The 19,579-nt window shown below is 38.6% G+C and overlaps 1 protein-coding gene across 8 annotated transcripts in view; it reads left to right on the top strand.

The window, feature by feature from the left end:
• MKX (mohawk homeobox) overlaps window positions 1-19,579 on the top strand; it is a 92,884-nt gene that overhangs the window by 9,456 nt on the left and 63,849 nt on the right. For all 8 annotated transcript variants that reach the window (XM_057544618.1, XM_057544613.1, XM_057544614.1 and 5 more), the window contains exons 4-5: window positions 3,312-3,465; window positions 3,898-4,233. In XM_057544618.1, the coding sequence (XP_057400601.1) occupies window positions 3,312-3,465; window positions 3,898-4,233 (490 nt within the window). The remainder of the gene's footprint in view (window positions 1-3,311; window positions 3,466-3,897; window positions 4,234-19,579) is intronic.

Below are 19,579 nucleotides of genomic sequence, written 5' to 3'. Positions count from 1 at the left end.
TTTGAAGTCCATCGCGTTTTAATAAAAATATGAAGAGTTTCATAAGAATTGGATTTTACACTATGCGGTACTGTGTGTTGGTTGTATTAAGAGTTAAGGTCAGGGACTTCCCTGGCGGTCCAGTGATTAAGACTTCGCCTTCCAATGCAGGGGGTGCGGGTTCGATACCTGGTGGCGGAGCTAAGATCCCACAGGCCTCACGGCCACAAAACCGAAACATAAAACAGAAGCAGTATTGTAACAAATTCAATAAAGACTTTAAAAAAAAGTGTTAAGGTCAGTTAAGATTTAAGATTAGCCTCTGAATTATATGATGTTTAGTAAAGAAAGTAACCAAAAAAGTTTGGGAGTTGGAGTCTAATAAATATAAGTAACATAGGCATGGGGGAAGTTGTCCTCTGTGTGCAAAAGGAACAGAGAAGGACATAAAACACCTCTCTGATTGCTGAAGAGAGTAGTGGTCAAGAGCAGAAGATAGGTTGGTACCAACTATAAAGGAGATGAATGAACACTTTTATAGGAGAGCGTGGACGACATTCACAGGTCTTTATCTTCAGAGTTGGCAAGGATGTCAGGAACCATGAAGTTCTGAAAAGATGAATGACTTATCTAAACTCACACAGCCTGTTTTTGGCTAAGTCGGAACAGGAAACCAGGTCTCTTTCCGTTATACCACAGTTAGAGGATGACAGGACATGCATGAGGATGTGAAGACATTAAGTAAGTAATTAAATCATAACGGTGCGTCAACACTTGAGTTTGATGGTGGTTGTTAAGATCCAGTCAACTGGATAGAATGGAAGATAGGGAAGTTCGAGAAAACACTGTTCTAAAATTCCCAGTTGGTACTAATGAGGACATGGACGAACATTTTGGCCATGACGTGGAGAATAGAGGGAGGTTTGAGAGGAAATGGACCAGGCATTTCATGCTTCCGTAGTGCAGGTTCACCCGTGTATCATAGTTAATCACGTATAGCTCTTCACTTCTAGTCCTTCGGTGTGTGCAGGGGACAGAGTTTATTCATTCCTAGCACTTAATGCCATGGCCAAAGCACAGGAGCTCCTCAGTATGTGTTTGTTGAATGGATAGTCCCAGAAGTCGTCTGTTTGTAGAGGTTGGAGGAGACTGAGAATTTAAAGTCAGACTAAACCATAGTAAGAATAGCACAGCTTGGCAGGAAGAGGGGTTGGTGGAGTCTCAGGCTTCTGAAATGCCGTGCTAAGATATTACACCACTGCACGTAAATTTGAGGACAGTTATCATTGCTTAAGACACAAAGGGAGGTAACACTGAATGTATATTATATATGATATGGTTTGTGCATATATAACCTGGAGAACACTACCATGTTTTACCCATGGGGAAAAAAAGAAAAAAATTATAGTTTTTTTTTTTTAATGTAGGATTCACCACAGGTTCATTCAATAATTAAGGCTTGAGTAATGTGCAAAAGTTATGTATTCACAGTATAAATTTAAAAGAGAAAAGAAAAAAAGAAATTTCAGTGCAAGCATCACCACACAAACCATTAATATACTGCGGAGTCATGTTATGGAACAAATTGGTAGAGAAACGTAATCCTCTTTCCACTTTTCATCCTTTTAAAGGCAAATATTGGCCTTTCATGTTTTTAATATATATATTCTGATGATAGGTTGATGTTTAAAAAGAAATGTCAAGTGCCATTTTAGCCTCTAGAAATCCAGTAGCACCTTAAACAAAAACAATGGAACTAACCTTGTTTTGCAGTGTTCATTTCTTTGCCATCACCTGTTTGGAAGCACTAGATTTTTAGCTTAAAGCTGGGCATTATTTGGCTTTTTTCTCTCTCTCTGCTTGTCTGATTGCTCTGTCTCTGACTGTTTTGCCAGCTCCTACCTCCTTAATCGCTGGAGGTTTCCAGGGTTTGGTCCTTGACCGTCTTTTCATTCTGTCTGCTCTCACAGCTTCAGCTCTAACCTCTGTGCATTTGACCCAAATCTGATCTTCCTTGCCCTTAGATCTCAGATGCCATTTTTATTTTCTTGCTGCACATTTCACCTGTATGCTTTTCTAGTACCTCAAACTAAACATTCCCAAACCAAACGCATCATTTCACCCTCAAACAATTCTACTTTCTTTCTCAAATTGGCACTATCTTCTCTTCTTACACAAGTTTGATAACTCAAGGGTATCTCTTTCTTCCTTCTTCATTACCTACCACAGTGTCTCTGGAATTTGACTTATATTTGTTCCCTTATCTTCTTTGTTGGAAACACACTTCCCTACCCATTATCCCTGACATATTCCTTCAAAATCTAGCTTAAATTCTTCATGAAGTCTTGAGTCACATCAAAGTAACCCCTCCTTCCGTTGCACTCCTGTAACATTATGTTTTAATGCGTCTTAAGCCATTTATCACATTCTTTCCTATATTAGTTATTTGTTTTTTTATTGAAGTAAGTTGGTTTACAATGTGTTAATTACTGCTGTACAGCAGTGATTCAGTTATACATATGTATATATACAAACATATATTCTTTTTTCTTATATTCTTATATTCTTTCTTATTTCTTATATTCTTTTCCATTACGGTTTATCACAGGATATTGCATATGGTTCCCTGTGCTCTACAGTAGGACCTTGTTGTTTATCCATCCTGTATATAAAAGCTCACATCTGCTAATCCCAAACTCCCACTCTATCCCTCCCCCAAACCCCTCCCCCTTGGCAACCACCAGTCTGTTCCCCATGTCTGTGATTCTGTTTCTGTTTCATAGTTAGGTTCATTTGTGTCATATTTTGGATTCCACATATAAGTGATATCATATGGTATTTGTCTTTCTTTTTCTGACGTACTTCACTTAGTATGATCATCTCTAGGTCCATCATGTTGCTGCAAATGGCATTATTTGGTTCTTTTTTATGGCTGAGTAATATTCCATTGTATATATGTACCACATCTTCTTTATCCATTCATCTGTTGATGGACATTTAGGTTACTATCATGTCTTGGCTGTTGTGAATAGATACTAGAGTTATTTGTGTACTCTCCTACCTTTCTTACTAGACTGAAAATTTTATGGCAGAGCCCTTCAATATTTTTTATATTCCCAGAATACAGTTAGTGCTCATTCTGTGTAGTAAGTGCTCAGCACATTTGTTGAATGAATGAATGAATGAATGGATATAAATGTCCAATACTGTTATGTCATGAGAATATGTAATGATCAGAGATTATGAGAGAGGCTTAGGTCCTTTCTGGGAAAGTAATTGTATGATGGGTAATTTTTTTATGTTGTGTTAATTGAGAAATAAAACTTTTTCAGGTGTCAAATTGGTTTGCTAATGCAAGACGTCGGCTTAAGAATACTGTTCGACAGCCAGATTTAAGCTGGGCCTTAAGAATAAAGTTGTACAATAAGTATGTTCAAGGGAACGCTGAGCGGCTGAGTGTAAGCAGTGACGACTCGTGTTCTGAAGGTTTGTTAGTATTTTTATCTTGCTTTCTTTGCTCTGCCTTTGTAAGGGGACATTCACTTCAGTTGCCGTTTTTGAGGTTGATCCCACAAAACACGATGGTGCTATAATGGTTCTCTTTTATTGCATGTGAGGTACCTTTACTTTTACGATACTGTAAATGACCAGCCAAATTATGGCTGCTTCCTCTTGTTCATAGATTCATCATGTGTCAGAATAACATTTTTTGTGAAGTTCATTAAAATTAACATACCGAAGGGAGAGATTATATAGATTCCTGCTTTCCTTTGCCTAAAAATTAGTCTTAAATATCAAAGATAATTTTACGCACTTTAAATATTCTTCCTGTATATATTTTAAATCATTAAATGTAACAATTGGGTGGCTGGGGAAAAGTATGTGTAAGTACTACCTGCTGATATTTTCCCCCCTTAGATGGAGAAAATCCTCCACGAAACCACATGAATGAAGAAGGCTATAATAATCCAGTTCACCATCCTGTGATTAAAAGTGAGAGCTCAGTCATAAAAGCTGGAGTGAGGCCAGAGTCACGGGCCAATGAGGACTACGTATCACCCCCAAAATACAAGAGCAGCTTGTTGAATCGTTACCTTAACGACTCTTTGAGACACGTCATGGTCACAAATGCTGCCATGATGGGAAAGACAAGGCAGAGAAACCATTCAGGATCTTTTAGTTCCAATGAATTTGAGGAGGAATTGGTATCTCCCTCATCGTCAGAAACCGAAGGCAATTTCGTCTATCGCACAGGTAAGTCTGTGCTTTTTTGTGATACCTTGTTTAAAACAGAATTAAAGCTGCAGCACAGGGCTTTCTTTTGACAGGTGTAAAGGCATAATTTTTATTGCTTGTGCATCAGATTATGTACATATGGCTCATAATTCAGTTTGAAAGCTTTCATTTTGTTCTTAATTAGCAGATACGCTTGTTAGCAGATGATGGTTTACTGGGAAGTTTTCATCCTTAATAAAAATTTTTAATCTTAGTGATAAACATTCTTAGAGGAGATATGTATTGGCTTTATGAATAAATTATAATGGAGGAATATCCCAGATTATAACCAGCCATGCGAATACTCTGTACTCCATCTTTTCTCTTAAGTTCTTTGATTGCTTATAGTGATGGAAAATGAACACAAACTAGCATGGGTGCCAAGACATTCGTGAAGGAAACGTGGCTTAAATTGCTTTGGAAAGTTTACTTTTATTCCTGAAACGCACAAGTAGGGCTATAAATAGCTTTGAAATTTTTGCTTTTAGTCTGGAAATAGTGAATCAATTTCTGCCTGTCCACAACATTCAGATGGAGTGGCAAGTTTGGTAAAATTTTCTGTCTTGACTTCAGTGCTTCATTACAAAGGATTGTGTGCCCTACAGCTGGTGTAGGTAGACTCCAGGTCCTGAAAATGCCAGGCAGTGAGATTTAGAAACGTTACCCCTGGAATTAATAACTCCAGGGAGCATGCAGCCCAGCCACGTTATGTCACAGATAAGAAAGCCCCGACCAAGGACACACAGTGAGCTACTCTTCTTCAGATCAGTGGTGTAGCTGAGCCTGCACAAGAGGCTGGAGGAGTGTAGCTACTGCTAGACGACTGTTACCGCTATTATTACACGTATCGCCACCAGTCATTTGTTGAATAGTTGTGATACGCTAGGTTCTATGCTAAATACTACACAAGTACTACTACATTTAGTCCTTGTAACATCAAGGAGCTTGATATGTGAACAATAGAGCTTTATAAAGAAATTTAAAGTTGGTCTGTTTAATATATCCTTAAGGTTATTTAGCCAGATATCTGATTTTTAAGTGTCTACAAATATGTACAAGATCTATGAGGATTCAGAGGAAATCTCAGTACATTTTTGACTTAATCTCATTTTCTGTTTGTATCTCCAACTCCAACAATGAAAACAACTCCAAACACTCAGAAATACATAGCCTTGTAAATAATAAATTGGGTCTAGGAAGAAGTAAAAGGTGCAATAAAAGATAATTTAGCCAATAATGAAAAATTTAAAACTATCTACTAATACCTAACTGAAAGAACTTGTAATTCAGAATGTTTGAGAAAAAGGAAAATAAACCAAGTCATTCAAGTACAGATAATTGAAAAAGAATAAACAGAAAACAAAAAATGGTAAAATGGAAGGCTGAAAAATAGATAAATAAATCAAGAGCTGGCTCTTTGAAGTCAGTAGTAAAAAAACTCAAGCAAAAAATGGACACAAATTAAAGTTGGAAATAAGAAAGGATATAGCAATCATTATATAGTTATTAAACAAAAAATATTTTTAAAAATTATGATAAAGTACTATGCACAATTGTTTGACAGTATTACTGTATACAAATGTATGGATGAAGTGAATTGCTATTATCCACACAAATTAAATTATTAATTCATAATAAGAAAAGGTTTAAATGACCGCTAATGCAGGAAAAATTAAGGTTTTTAGTAAACTCAGTTCCCAAAACACTTGATAGATAACTTGATAGATCCATTGGATTTTTTTCAAACTTTGAAGAAATAATTAATTCCTATGCTTTATACATTTTTCTGGAACATATAAAAACATGGGAAGTATCTCAGCTTTTAAAAATGTAAATGTTATCCTAATCCCAAACCAGATTAAGATAGCATACAAGTCAAAATTTTTGTTTGTGATACTGATACTGACTATGAAACAACATGGGAAATAGTGTAATGTTAAGTGAAAAAATTTTAATTTTGGATACACTGAGTATAATTATGACAAGTGTGTATGGACAAAAACAAGAAAGATAAAAACAATGAAAATTACAGTTTGATGAGGGGGTGTAATTGAAGGACCGTTGTTTAAAATTTTTTTTCTTGTAAATTTATGTTGCCCAGTAAAAACAAGGTCATGTGCCTATGAAATTTCCCCAGTGTGTTGGGTCTTCTGAAAATCCATGCTCTTTTCGAAGGTGACAAAATGTAAAGTCAGAGAGGGACTAGCATTAGCATGCCCGTATAGCTGATGCTTTTCGAAGTGAAGTAGCTTGGCCATGTATTTTTATATTAAAGCATTCCAAATGCACTTGGCCCGTGTCATGGACTATTCATTTGCCAAATTCTATTTTTAAATCAAACCTATCTTTTAGTTATGCAAGCAATGAGATGGCAGCCTAGACACGTAAACTTCTGGGTTTTCGTGCATATGTATAAGCTTAAAAAGAACAGAACACAATTTTGGGGTTTGTGGATGGAGAATGAGGGAAGACTGGTTGGTCTCAAACTGGTCTACTAAATTTCAGACGAAGACAGTAAACGGCTGTCTTCTGTGCGAATTGAGTGACATTGCTGCTGCAATTGTATCTGGGTTAGCAGTCATGCATAAGCGGTGGAACAGAGAATTTCAGTAAATGCTTTCTGAACAACTGCTTTGGTTTTCTCTGGCATACAGGCTATTCTGAATCCCTTCAGTTCCTTCTGGTTGTATCTTTCCTTCCTCATCCAAACAGCAACCTTCAAAGTCTGCTCTCAAACACCATCCCCTCCACCACCCTAGTTCTACAGTAGTACGAAGATTTCGGCTTTTAAATTTTTTTTTTCAGAAGAGATCACCTTTAAATACGATTTATTGGTTTATCTGTGCTGAGAAATCGTATCCGTTTTTCCACCCATTTTTGTAAGACAGCTGCTATCTCATGATGCATTTCACTAAATATAGGGAGTCAAAAAGCCAAGTGAAAGAAAGAGTTGGTGTTTGGAAGGGTACTGTATCACTGAATTTCATTTCACTTGTTAAACTCTAGCAGGGAGAAGCCTGGTAGATTATAAAGCAGTAATCCTAATTGAAGATATTATTAGACACCATCCAAGTAGATACAAACATGTTTTTATTGATTTTATGTAGACATTAAATATTTCTCTCTAATCTGCAGTCTCCCACAACATGCAGGAAAAAAAGAATAGATGTTCTTTTTTCAGGGGCATGGTAGGCTCTCAATAAGTATTCTGACAGCAGCAATTATAACATTAGAATTGATCAGAATTACTAAGGTTATTGCTTCTAAATACAGTTAAGTAATACACAAGAAAATCTAGTCACTCAGTGTCATCTGTTGAATGAAGTCACCTAAATTAAAATTACAATCCTCTTCGTCAAGTTAGGTTAATGGATGGTAATTTTCAGATATTCGATGGAGTGGGTCTGCTCTCTGAGGTGTCAGGATAAGGACTCTAGCATCATACGTACCTCCACTCCTGTTGACTCAGTGCTCATGTTCGCCAGATGGGACCATCCATGAAGGAGCCAGCCGCCATCTGCAGCGTCTTCCAGAGTGCGTCCTCACTAGAGGCTTTCCTAACTTGGATTTGAGTTTAATTTACCCTAAACCAAGCCTATTAAATTTCCTTCTTCAGTGAGGGAGAAAGGAGACATTTCAAAGAAGTATACTCGGTGAGGGGACTGTCAGGCAAATCTTGAAATAAAACGTGTGAACTTTCCTGCTCTGTTGCTGGCACGAGGACAAGTTCCTATTCTGTTCTTTCTTTTTGCCGCTCACAAATGACCAACTTATAAACGGCTGGTACACTCTAATGGTTACTCTCTGAGCCCCACTGCTTCCCCACTGCTTTATGAATTTATGTAATTCATAAATTTACTCTGCTCCCACAAGGCTGCATGTTTCAACTTCATCTTGTTAAACTGCCTAAAATCCCTCTTAATTATACACATCTGGTATAGCAAAAACATTGGCGGATAGAACTCTTTTCTATGTTAGTGTGAATTAATCAGATTAGCTTCCCCTCCACTTGACTGAGGTGAATATCCCTGAAGAAATGGAGATTTTGATGGACAGAAAAAAGAAGTCATTTATTTGGTGCACAGGACTCTTTGGGAGGTGGAGTCCATTTGAATGGCCTGCAAAATGGGGCAAAATGAGGGAACCTAGGGATTTTGGTTACTGGGGAAAGACAAACAAGGCAGTAGAAAGTAAATCTGGGAGAATGACAAAAAGCTAAATGCCGTTTCCAAATGTTTTTTTCTTGGCTAATGATGACCCCGGTGGGTGGTGGAGATGTTCTTTTTTCGTTCTCTTCCTGCACACTTGTGTACTTGAGAATTTAAGCTGGTACTATCAGTAGTAAAAGCCAGGGATGCTCATGGTCAATAAACCATTGGATTAGCCTGGGATTTAACCCTAATTTATAGCACGGTTTCTTTGGCGAAATGGTGCTCTCCATTCTAAACTGCTGACTTCACAGTAAACTTCTGGGGCACAAGTCCTTCATGGACGAGGTGCCCTTTCATGCCTTCATACCGCAAACGAAAACGTTCTAGGCTCGCTGGATGGAGGCCTGGGCCTTACTCATCAAAGAAATCGTAGTTTAAGTGAAGCAGAGGAAAGATTTAAAGAACTGCCTTGTCAGATCCTTTTGAACAGTGAATAATCATTCCCAATTTGTTTCATCCATTTTAGGTGTTTGGGGGTAGCTTGAAGAAAGCCTCATGGTAGTTGACAGAAGGCTTTGTCAAGAGCCAGCTATTAAGGATAGCATGGGTTTCTGTGTACATGCTAGTTTCTCTTTGGAATTTTGTTGACCAGTAAGTCGACTTTGGATACTTTCATCTTCTTTTATTTCCCTTTTTGTGCTTGTCACTTCCTTGTTTTTAGTGAAAGATTAAGCTTAGCTCTGTTGGATGACTCCAGACATTCTTTTCCTGGCATGCAAATGACTGTTGATGTACTCCAGCAGAGAATAATAAAACCCTCTATCACCAGCCCAGTTTGTGACATTTAAAGAATACTTGAAAGGTTATCCAACTTTTTGTCCTGTGTCTTTACTGCAATAATACCTCACCTATCAGATACCATCTGGAAATGAGGTTTTCCACCTAAGTGAAATTTCCAGATAGAAATTTAAGGACCGATTTTAAAAAGACAGAGTTTTCTGCTCTCCTAGACTGACAGTATGAAACACAGCATGTGAGGTGTGCCTCAGCGTCCTTCCTCTTCTCTAAGCTCCCTCCTCCTGTTGCTTTCTGTATGTTTCCACCCTTCAAATCAGTAATTCTAGGATTAACCACAACTCTAAACTTGCTCCTGATGCCTTTGAATAAAGAACGATGTCTTTCTGATAGCCTTATTAAAAAGGGATCTTTCCTAATTACTTATTCCAAAGCAGTAACCTTCGAAATGAGACTTATAGAAATTCTGAGCTTTGGGGAGGCTTGGGGTAGAATTATAAAAATGTAAGCATGATATTCTGAACACTACAGATTATTAAATGTTTATCAGTGATGATGATGGCAAAACACATTCACATGGATTATTTCTGAAATGCACATTAGCTTGATCTTTGAAAGTGAATTTTCTTTATGGATTCACTTGCAAAATTTAAATGAGACTGTGTAAGTATAAGTGTTCCACCTGCTGTTAAAAACTGAGAGATTCATGGCAGACAGAAATAGAAAAAGAGAACACATGTTGGCATAAGCAGTTTGCTGGCTCCTTCAGGGGTTAGTTTTTCATTCACTTTTCTTTGTTTGTTATTTGGTATCACGTGAGAGCCTGAGAAAGTCTATACATAGAAGCTGAGACTTAGCAGCCCCATTCAACAACCTGGCTTACAAACAAATCAAAAATACACGGCAGCCTAGCTTAGAAAAAGTACGCATTTATAGGGCTGTGTTTGATCCTGAGTTTTTTGTCCCTTTATATTGTGTTCCCTCCCTGTGGTGCCTTAGAATGACAGCAACACGTTTCAAATTTGTGTGAATATAGACAGATTGCGTCTGAAATGCAGCTGCATCTTATCTCTTCTTTCGTGCTGATACTCACTGCCTTGTGTGTATTAAAAGCTCTCCGCGGCCCTGAAATGGTATTTTATTCATTTTTATAGTCCTCCTAGCACCTACTAGTGTCTTTCACATATTTGCTCCGGAACTGTTTCTCAAGTCAACGAGTTAGTGTTTTTGTGATTTAGTCTGCCTCTTAAATCATGAAAGACATTTTAATGTACATATGTGTATGTTGATCTGTGCCTGCGAACATGACAAGGGGAAGAAAATGGTCCTGAATAAGTCTAAATGGGTGAAAAAAACAAAAAAAAAGACAAATGCAAAAAAAGTTAAAACCGGTAGAAAAAAGTAAACAGAATGAAGCTTAAAACTGAGATGTTTAAGAGAGTTGAAATAAAAACTTAGAAAGTATAAAATGAAACTAAACCAATTTTCAAGTTAAAAGAGTGACTTTCAGGAAAATGCAAGGATGATAAATGGAAAAGTTTAGTTGTTTTAAAGAAAATCCACTGAAGAATAAAAAGTATAGCAGACAGGCAAATAAAAAGAAGGGGAACTTTTATGAATTTGACTTCACTAAGTAATGATACCTATTGTCTACTTACCTAGGTCACTGCCTTGTGGGTGAGATTTAAGAAACGAAGCACAGATTTAGATCCAATGATTTAAACTCTTCTGCCCCATTCACTCTCGGGGTTGACGTGACTACTTTGGCTTTTTAAGAATGACTATTTTTAATCCTATGATAGACTTGGAGAACATCGATGCAGAAATTTTACATTTTCTCTCTCCTCCACGTGTAAGAGTAAAGATCCCATACATTTTACCTGTTTTTCTGTTCAAAACAAGTTTATCAACATGACATTTTGATTCTGCAGGGGTATCCCCTATATTTTGGCAGGACCGTCTCCTGGCATTCAGTCTGTTGTAACTGGTTTTCCGACACTGCATTTCGACTGGCTGGGGTGGTCAGTCACACCTGGTGCAGTTTCGTAGAAGTGCTGGTTCATGTCACTGTATTGAAGACTGTGTCAGTATTTCCATTAAGAGACTTTTTTCATTCCCTAGCGCTTCTAAATAAGTCATAAAAACTCAAGCCAAACTCAAAGCTGGCATAAAAGGACCTTTTCCCCCCTTCTCCTGTGTATAAGGAGTATAAGTGCCTAACTCCCACTAACTCTAACTTCAGTCAGGTTTGTAAACTCTTTACACACTGAAAAAACCAAATAAGACCTGTTGACACCTCTCCAGCCTGGGCCTGAAATGGATGTCAAAAAGTTGTTACTGTCTGTGAAAATAACAAGACATTCTATTTAATGTGTGTGGAAGTGGTTTCTTTTCTTTCTTTCTTTTTTGGTGAGTCACAGTTAGTTTTTCCCTTCTGCCTCCCAACTTTGTTTCTAAAATTAAACAGGTATTTTTCTATGTCAAAATTCGTCTTGTTGATGTAAAAGAGTTTTTACTCAGAATAAATATGTGTTTTCTTCCAGTCCTGAATTTTGGTACTTTTAAATTTTGGAAGCTTGTGTTCTTGTTTTCTATTAGAAATTATATCATTTATAATTGTGAGTTTTGAGGAAGCAAAATAATAATAATTTTCACTTTGTTCGGTTTTTTTCACATTTGAATTTTTTCATGGTTTTCAGTTTAAATGCAGGGTGGCATGTTTAAATAGCAGCTGCATAATGAACCTTTCCTCTCTGTGTTACCTAATTTATCTTATTTTCATTGTACTAAAGAGGAAAACAGGCAAGGATTTTGATAAATTCAGCATTAAACATTAAAGGATCTTCCAGTTCAATCCCTTAATTTGCAGATTAGGAAATTGCTTTGGGCTCTACACTAGGCATTGAAATTGTTGGGGTTTTTGTATGCAAGTTGCTGGGTTGCTTGGAAATGCTATCCTGATCATTGGTACAGTAAGTCTACGGCTTTTGGCAATTTCAGGTACTTAATTGACTTTTATTTTAAAAAGCTTGTCATCAGTGTTGAACTTTTCAGAATTTAGGATAGGTGTGTGTGTGCATTTTTTAAAAAAACTAATCTATTTTAATGGCTGCAGTGGGAAAGTCTTCACACATGTTGGTAGATTATAGATTGTAATAGACATCTGGTATTACCTGTGTCACTAAGGGAAAGAGGAATGGTTTGCAGAAGATCGCTAACAGTTACTGCTGCTGGGCAAAAGTCTCTTGGTGTGTGTGTGTGTGTCTGTGTGTAGCAGTAGTAGTAGTAGAATTGAACATAGTTGGGAAAAGAAAGTGGCTTTTGAAAATGACCGGCGGTATCTTCCCCCTGCCGTGGGTCTACCCTGGAGACCTTGAGTCATTACCTGAAAGTGGTCTGAAAAAATGTGAGTGATACAAGTGGTTTGGGGAAGATAGATTGGACTCAGCTTTAAGCACCGACATCACTCATCACCTTCTCACAGTGTTGAGTCTTTTTCTCAGGCCAGTAAGGTGCTGCAGTGCAAGATACCACTGAGGTGCTTCGGGGTCAGATTCACCTGTAGCATTTCCTCAGATCAGACGCTTCACTAAATTTCACGCAGGAAAAGCTACATTGCACTGGAGATGTCACCGTGCCACAGATGGGGCAGCACCTTGCTGTGTGGCCAGATGGCACTGTGGGTCTGTGTGGTGTCTGCCACAGTCACTGGACTGCGGATGGGGTTAGAAACAGCCTCTTGCCCACTGACTCAGTGCTTTGATATAGTGACCAGGATGGACATCTTTGACAGAAAGACTGTCTTCCCTTTTTGGTATCATTATATAAAGCAATTTTGCCTTTGATCAGGCTTCATTTAAATGAAGAACGTTTTTTAGAATAGTGGTTTTGAGATGACCAGTTTGGTGAGATGAAATTAAAATGGAAAAACAACGCAAATGAAAAGGAAACCTTTTAAAGTGCTGAAAAGTAGTCGGAGACAACCATTCACGACGTGGGATTTCCTAGAAACCGTTGCTGTTTAAGCTTTCACATCGTTGCCCCTGTATTTAAAACTTAGAACTGATAGTCCCTTGATCGAGCCAGGCTCAGGTTACGATGGAGAGAGCTCTCAGTATGGCAGAGACATTCGAAGTAAGAATGCCCTGTTCTGCCAGGACTGTCATTATGACACTAAAACGTACCCTTTTGCTGAGGCCAGAATTCAGAGTCGCTGCTTCCAGCTTCTGCACTGATTTAGACAGCAGATGTGTAAAAGGCAGAGCGGTATTCAGGGTCGCTTGTCACATGGCTTCGGGGCAAGAGGATGGGTATCTGGCAAGAACAAGAACCCTTAAATGTGACTGGGTCTTACATTTCTAAACGTAAAATCCCTGACCAGAAGCCGCTTGCTGCCAAGTGCCTTTGCTGTGATGTCTTCGCCCAGCACAGAGCTAAATGGCTGCTTGAGAATCCACCAGCCTTCTCTAGTCTGCAGCCGAGGCTGAGTGTTATCATTGTTTTGCATTTTCTTTTATCGTCTTGGTTGCATTTAGTCTCGCTGTATTTTTTCCTTCTTTACTCCTCTTCTGGGCTGCTAACTCTATCCAGATGGATCAAGGAGTATTTTTACAACTTTGTCAGTAGTGCAGTTGGTCTTTGGTTTTTACTGTGTCTCCTGGGTTCCTTTACTTTAGACCTATTCAGAAATCATGGTACCAATTCAGATTTACTCCCAACCCATGGGGCCTCCAGTTTATCTAACCTGTGTACTTTTTTCTTCCAGAAGATTTTTTTTTTTTTAATTTATATTTTGTTCTTAAAATGTCCTTTAAAAAGTATAAACATAAATCATCTGGAATAGTAATTCTCAACTATCTCGAAAGGTGTTTGAGGACTATTTCACGGTTGCTATGATTGAAGCAGTAAAATTTTAGTTTATAGTTACAATAACTTTCATTAGAAAAAAATATTAAAAAGCTCAACTTTATGATTTCATGACATATTACCAACCCCCAAATACCGTTCCTAATCCCTACCCCATTACACACGCTCGGTGAAATGCTAATAGGAAGCTCAGAGAAGACCCAGAAAAGTGAATGATCTATATTTGACCCCATTCTCTCAGGTGCTTTAATTAAAATGATAGTATAAAGGTCTGGGTGGAGGCCCAGTGAAAGCATGACAAGTTTAATGTATATTTTACTATAGTTAAACATCTGCTGCTTCATCTGTGGTTTGGAAAAGGACTTTCTGTATCCAGATTTTCTCTCCATCCTCCCTCCTTAGCTGACCTGAAATTACCCACTTGTAGATTAAGCCCCAGGAAGTTGTAACGTGGAAAGAGCAGAGAGCATTGCCTTGTAAATCAGGAGCTCTGTATTCAGCCAGAACTGCTAGCAATTGGGTATGTGTTCTAAGGCAAGTGCCTTTATTAACCAGGGCCTTGGCTCTATTAACCATCACATGAGGGCTGTGATAAGATGATCCATGAGTACCTTATTACCTCTGGTAATCTGAGATTCTGTGAAATTTCTAGGGAGAGAAGGAAGCCCACAGTGTACTGAACGTCACAGTTAAATACAGACCGTGTTATCTCCAATAGAAGCAGAACTTGGGGTCTGAGGAACATCTCTCAGGAGTGTTAGGGAGCCCTTGGTGGCAGGTAGGGGACCGGCCTGGGGTGCTGGGCCCTGAGGTGGGGAAGGAGGCCAGGAAGGGAGGGGACCTTGGGTTAAATCTTCATGGGGTCTTTCTGTCCTGTGTCATGCTTCTGCATTTCCTTCTACTGCTCTTATTATTTTAATTGTGCACTTATATGCTCAGAATCTACCTGAAATGTTTTTATAAATGGTATGAGGTAGTGATCTGATTTTTTTTCCAGATTGGTAGCCAGCTGTCCTCACACAACGTCCTGAGTGCTTCCACCTTTCCTTACTGATTTGAAATGCTTCCCTTCGTGTGTGTGTCTATTTCTAGACTGTACTGTATACCATCCAACTTAAAAAACACTCCTCTGTCAGTAGCACGCTGTTTTCAGGACTGTAGCTTTGTTGTGCTGGTTGACATCTGGCAGGCTATGTCTACTTTATTTTCACTTTTTTCAAAATAGTCACATCTAGACTATTGAGTGTACTTCTCTAGTTGGACTTTGGAATAAGTTTGACAAATACTATTTTAAAAATTCCATTGGAAATTAATTTAGGATAGCACTGAATTTAACATCCGTATTATATCAGATCTTCCCACTCAGGAACAACGTTTATTTCTCCATTTATTATGATCACCTCTCATGATATTCAACAAATTTTTGTAGTTTTTCTTTACATAGGGTCTGCGTATTTCTCATAAGTTAATTACATCTTTTATTCTGTTGTTCTTATTGTTTCTATTGTGGATGACTTGTCTATTACATTTTGTAACAGCCATCACTAATATATAGAAATCTGTTGGGTTTTGTGTATTTTCCTTACATCCGGTTGGATTGTCAAAGGACGCACAAGCATGTTAACTTCAAATAGTAACTGTTTTACGCATTTATTCTCCTCTCTCTTTCCCTCCCTCTTTGTTTCCAGCTATTGCACTGCACTGACCGAGTTTTCCAAAACAATGTTGAGCGATAGCAGTGATGGCAGACATTAAAGGGAATTTTCCTCATATTTTACCATCAAGTATAATTTTCACGGAAAGCTTCTGGTATAAACACTTTGTCGAGTTAAGGGATTCTCTTTCCATTCCTAGATCATTTAATAAGGGGTCCCTCCACCCCCAAACACACATAACTAAATAGAGTTATTGCATTTATCAAATGCTGTTTCCACAGTTTTTAAGAGCATCATCTAGTTGTCCTCTTTTAATCTATCTAGAGTAAATTTCTTAGTGTTCAGCTGGCCTTGAATTCTTGGGAAAAGTTCTATTCCATCATGATATGTCATTCTTTTTAAGAAATTTCTGGATTCAGTTTATTGGCATTTTATTTAGTAATTGTATATCAAAATTCTCAAGCGAGATTTTATTTTTTCTCATGCTCTCTCCTTGCACGGTTTTGATGTTAAAGTTATACTGGTCTTGTGGAATGAGCTGGAAAGTATTTCATCTTTTTCTGCTCTAGAAAAGTTTAAATGAAGTATGGATCAGCTCTTCCTGATACCCGAAGGTTTGAAAGAATTCACATGTAAAATGATCTTGGCCTGGGGTTCCCTGGTCCTCTCCTTTTCCTCTCACATTTTTCATCTTTCTTCTTTATTTTATGAACGGTTTCCTCAACTTTTTCTCCCGGGTCACCAACTTAGTCTTCAACTGTGCCACTTCCGTTCTGTTAATCAACCTTTCTGTTGCAGTTTTAATTGTGGTGTCTTGTTTTTTTTCTTACTGCTCCTTTTTCGTAGCAGCCAATGACGCCTGTGGAGATCAGAAGTTACCTGAATCTCTGCTCTGCACGTCTTCGTGGCCTTCATGCTAGGAGCCCTCTTCAGGGAGGTTTCCTAAATTGTTTAAAGAACATTTGCAGAAGCTGTGTCCTGGGGCCAGATGACCCAGAGACACCCTATTGACTCAGGAAGGAAGCGTGGCCTAGCTCTTCCGGTGTCTGTCCCTTGACTGGTAACCTTCAGGAGTCCCCTGCTGGCCCACTTGTTCTCCAACTTGGAATATCTTCTGTGCCTGCTGAGAGCAGCAGCTCGCTCTGTGCCGCGCTCTTGCCCTCCGCCTGTTTTGAGTTGTGGTTCTCTGTTTGGATTTCCCCACCAACTTGATGCTATATGCATTTCATCTTCCATGAATTTCTCAACTCTTCTGATTTGGTGATGGTACCCTTTATTGTTTTCGAGGACTGCTAGGCATTCATTTGTTTTTAAATTTACAGTCTGTGATTTTAATGGTATTTTGAGAGAGAAGTAAATAAAGCTTATTCAGTATACCATCTTAAAGGGTACTCTGTAGTACAGACTTTCGGCAAATGATTTTATCATAAAAGATGTTTCCTTTGTTTCTGGCCGTTTTCACAGGGAATTTGCACACATTCAGAATTAGGCATAGATTCTGAGTATCAAAGGAATAATAAAAATAGAGCTATTGTGTACAGAGTGGGATGTGGGAACTCCTGGAAAATTTCTGATGGGTGTCGTGTACATAAACATGACACGTTATGATGGGTAAGACTTTCCAAACAGTAGTGCTTGAAATAGACAGCTAAATATAATTTAGTTAAATAAAAAATGCCTCTAATTGTACCGCTATGATATAGTGGTACTTGGCAGCCATGCACCTAATAAATACAACACTTTTGAAATGTGATTAGAATCCAAGTGGGTTTTACTCTGCAGTGAGGCATGTGGCAGGACACGCTAGCACTGACTTTTCTTTTTGTCTTTCCAGTGGAAAACTGAACTTCTTTGTTTGAGTGAGTACTGTTGGGAATTTTTAAGTAAAAACAAGAAGTTAAGAATTCCATTCCTTTTTGCCAGTCTTTCCTTCTAGCGTAATTATCAATTAATGGAGCATTCAATAATCATTTGCTTCATATTATTATTCTTACCCTTTCATACCTGGATTATTTTAATAATTTTTAGCTAGTGCTACAAATGTATTTAATTAAAGTTACGCATCAAAATAAAATAATGACATGGGAAGGAAAGGGTTATTATGTTTCAAAAATATATTAATAAAGTACATATTAAAATTTGAACATTCAAGTTATTTTGAAAATGTCAAAATATCTTGTCTTCCCCCTAATATCTTTCTTTCCTTTCTTCCTTCTTTCTCTCTCTTTCTTCTTTCTTCTTTCTTCTTTCCTTCCTTCCATCCTCCCTCTCTCCCTCCTTCCCTTTTTCTGTCTCTTAACAATAAAGTCCCTTGTCTTTGTTCAGGGCTCTGCTGTCCAGATTCTTCCTCGGTTTGTTAGACTGTGGCTCAACTGACTGATATTTCACCATACTTCTGTCTCTGGGCAGTGGTAGACTGACCACAGAATACTTTTCTATGAGTTTTCTTTCTTCCCTCAGGGATATGCTTGATTGTCTAGCTGTCAGCATGTGGACACTGTGCTGATTAAACATTAATGAATTTAAAATGGGCCACTGTTCCCATTATCATTCCTAGAGCAGCACCCTCTCTTGCTGGAGCACCTAACGTTCCCAGAGTCCTCTGCTTACAGCGACGTCATCTGGTATCTATAACAGACATCAGTGTCTGTTAACCTGGGGAGGAGGGGCTCTTTCCCTGGATCACGTAGCTAATGCCCTGGCATATCCTTTGAGGCACTAGAGCCCTTCTGATGAGGATGAGGTCCAGAGCCTCACATGGTATCGCTAGTTGATCTCGCCATCGGGCAGCTGCATAAGCAGGAAATATCCAAACACAGTTCTTAGCTAGGCATGACATCATACCCCTTCACAAGGCTTTTCCTGGAATATAGGGATTTGAAGGGTTTTCTCTCCCAGTGATCCTGCACACCCTCTGTTAGAGATGCTAAATGAGCAGCAACAGATCCAAGCGCTTATTTTAAGAAAATAATAAGCGAAGCCCCTGAAACTAAGACAGAGAGGTGCTAGAAGACTAGCTTGTGATCATGGCATATCCACTGCCAGGAACGGCAGCTTGTACGTCACAGTCAGGAGTGGAGTATGCTGTTTTTTTAATTAATTAACCATGACAGGTTCAAAAGTGATGACTGTGGTTATAAGTCAAAGACTGGTTTTCTGCTTATATTTTGGTTTTCTGTTGCTGCATAACAAATCACCACAAACTTAGCAACTGAAAACAATAGTCAATATTACCAATATTATCTCAGGTCAGCAGTCTGACACAGCATAGCTGGACGCCCTGCTCAGGGTCTCCCCAGGCTGACATCAAGGCGTTGGTCACACTGGGTTCTCACCTGGTGGCACCGGGAAAGAACCCACTCACAAGCATATTTAGGCTGTTGGCAGAAGTCATTTCCTTGTGGTTGTAGGACTGAGGTCCCCCTCCCCTTACGTCTCAGCTTCTAGTAGCTGCCCCATTCCTTCTCTCCGGTCCAGCAACAGCATGTTCAGTCCTCCTAGGCTTGAACTTCTCTGCCTTCTCCCTGTGGCCCCAACCTGGAAAAAGCTCTGTGTTTAAGGGGCTCACGTGATTATATTGAGCCCACCCTTCATTTAAGGTCAACTGATGGGTAATCTTAGTTCCATCTGCAAAGTCATGTAACATAACATGTAACATAACACGTTCACAGATGTGACACTAGGGGGGAAAGTTACGGGGGCAGAATTCTGCTTATCCCAGCAGAGATCACACAGCAGGAGGATTTGGATGAGGTTTTGCCCGTTCAACCTCAAATGTTTAGACGATAAGCGTCGTTGTTAGTGTGATCTGTCAGTTATAAAGTATAAGAAAGATAACTGCTGTAAATGCTTTGGGTA

The sequence above is a fragment of the Balaenoptera acutorostrata genome, chromosome 3 (assembly GCF_949987535.1).
Source record: "Balaenoptera acutorostrata chromosome 3, mBalAcu1.1, whole genome shotgun sequence".
NCBI lineage: Eukaryota > Metazoa > Chordata > Mammalia > Artiodactyla > Balaenopteridae > Balaenoptera > Balaenoptera acutorostrata.
Note: the sequence above shows the minus strand (reverse complement) of the source record. Positions and strands in the feature narration are given on the sequence as shown.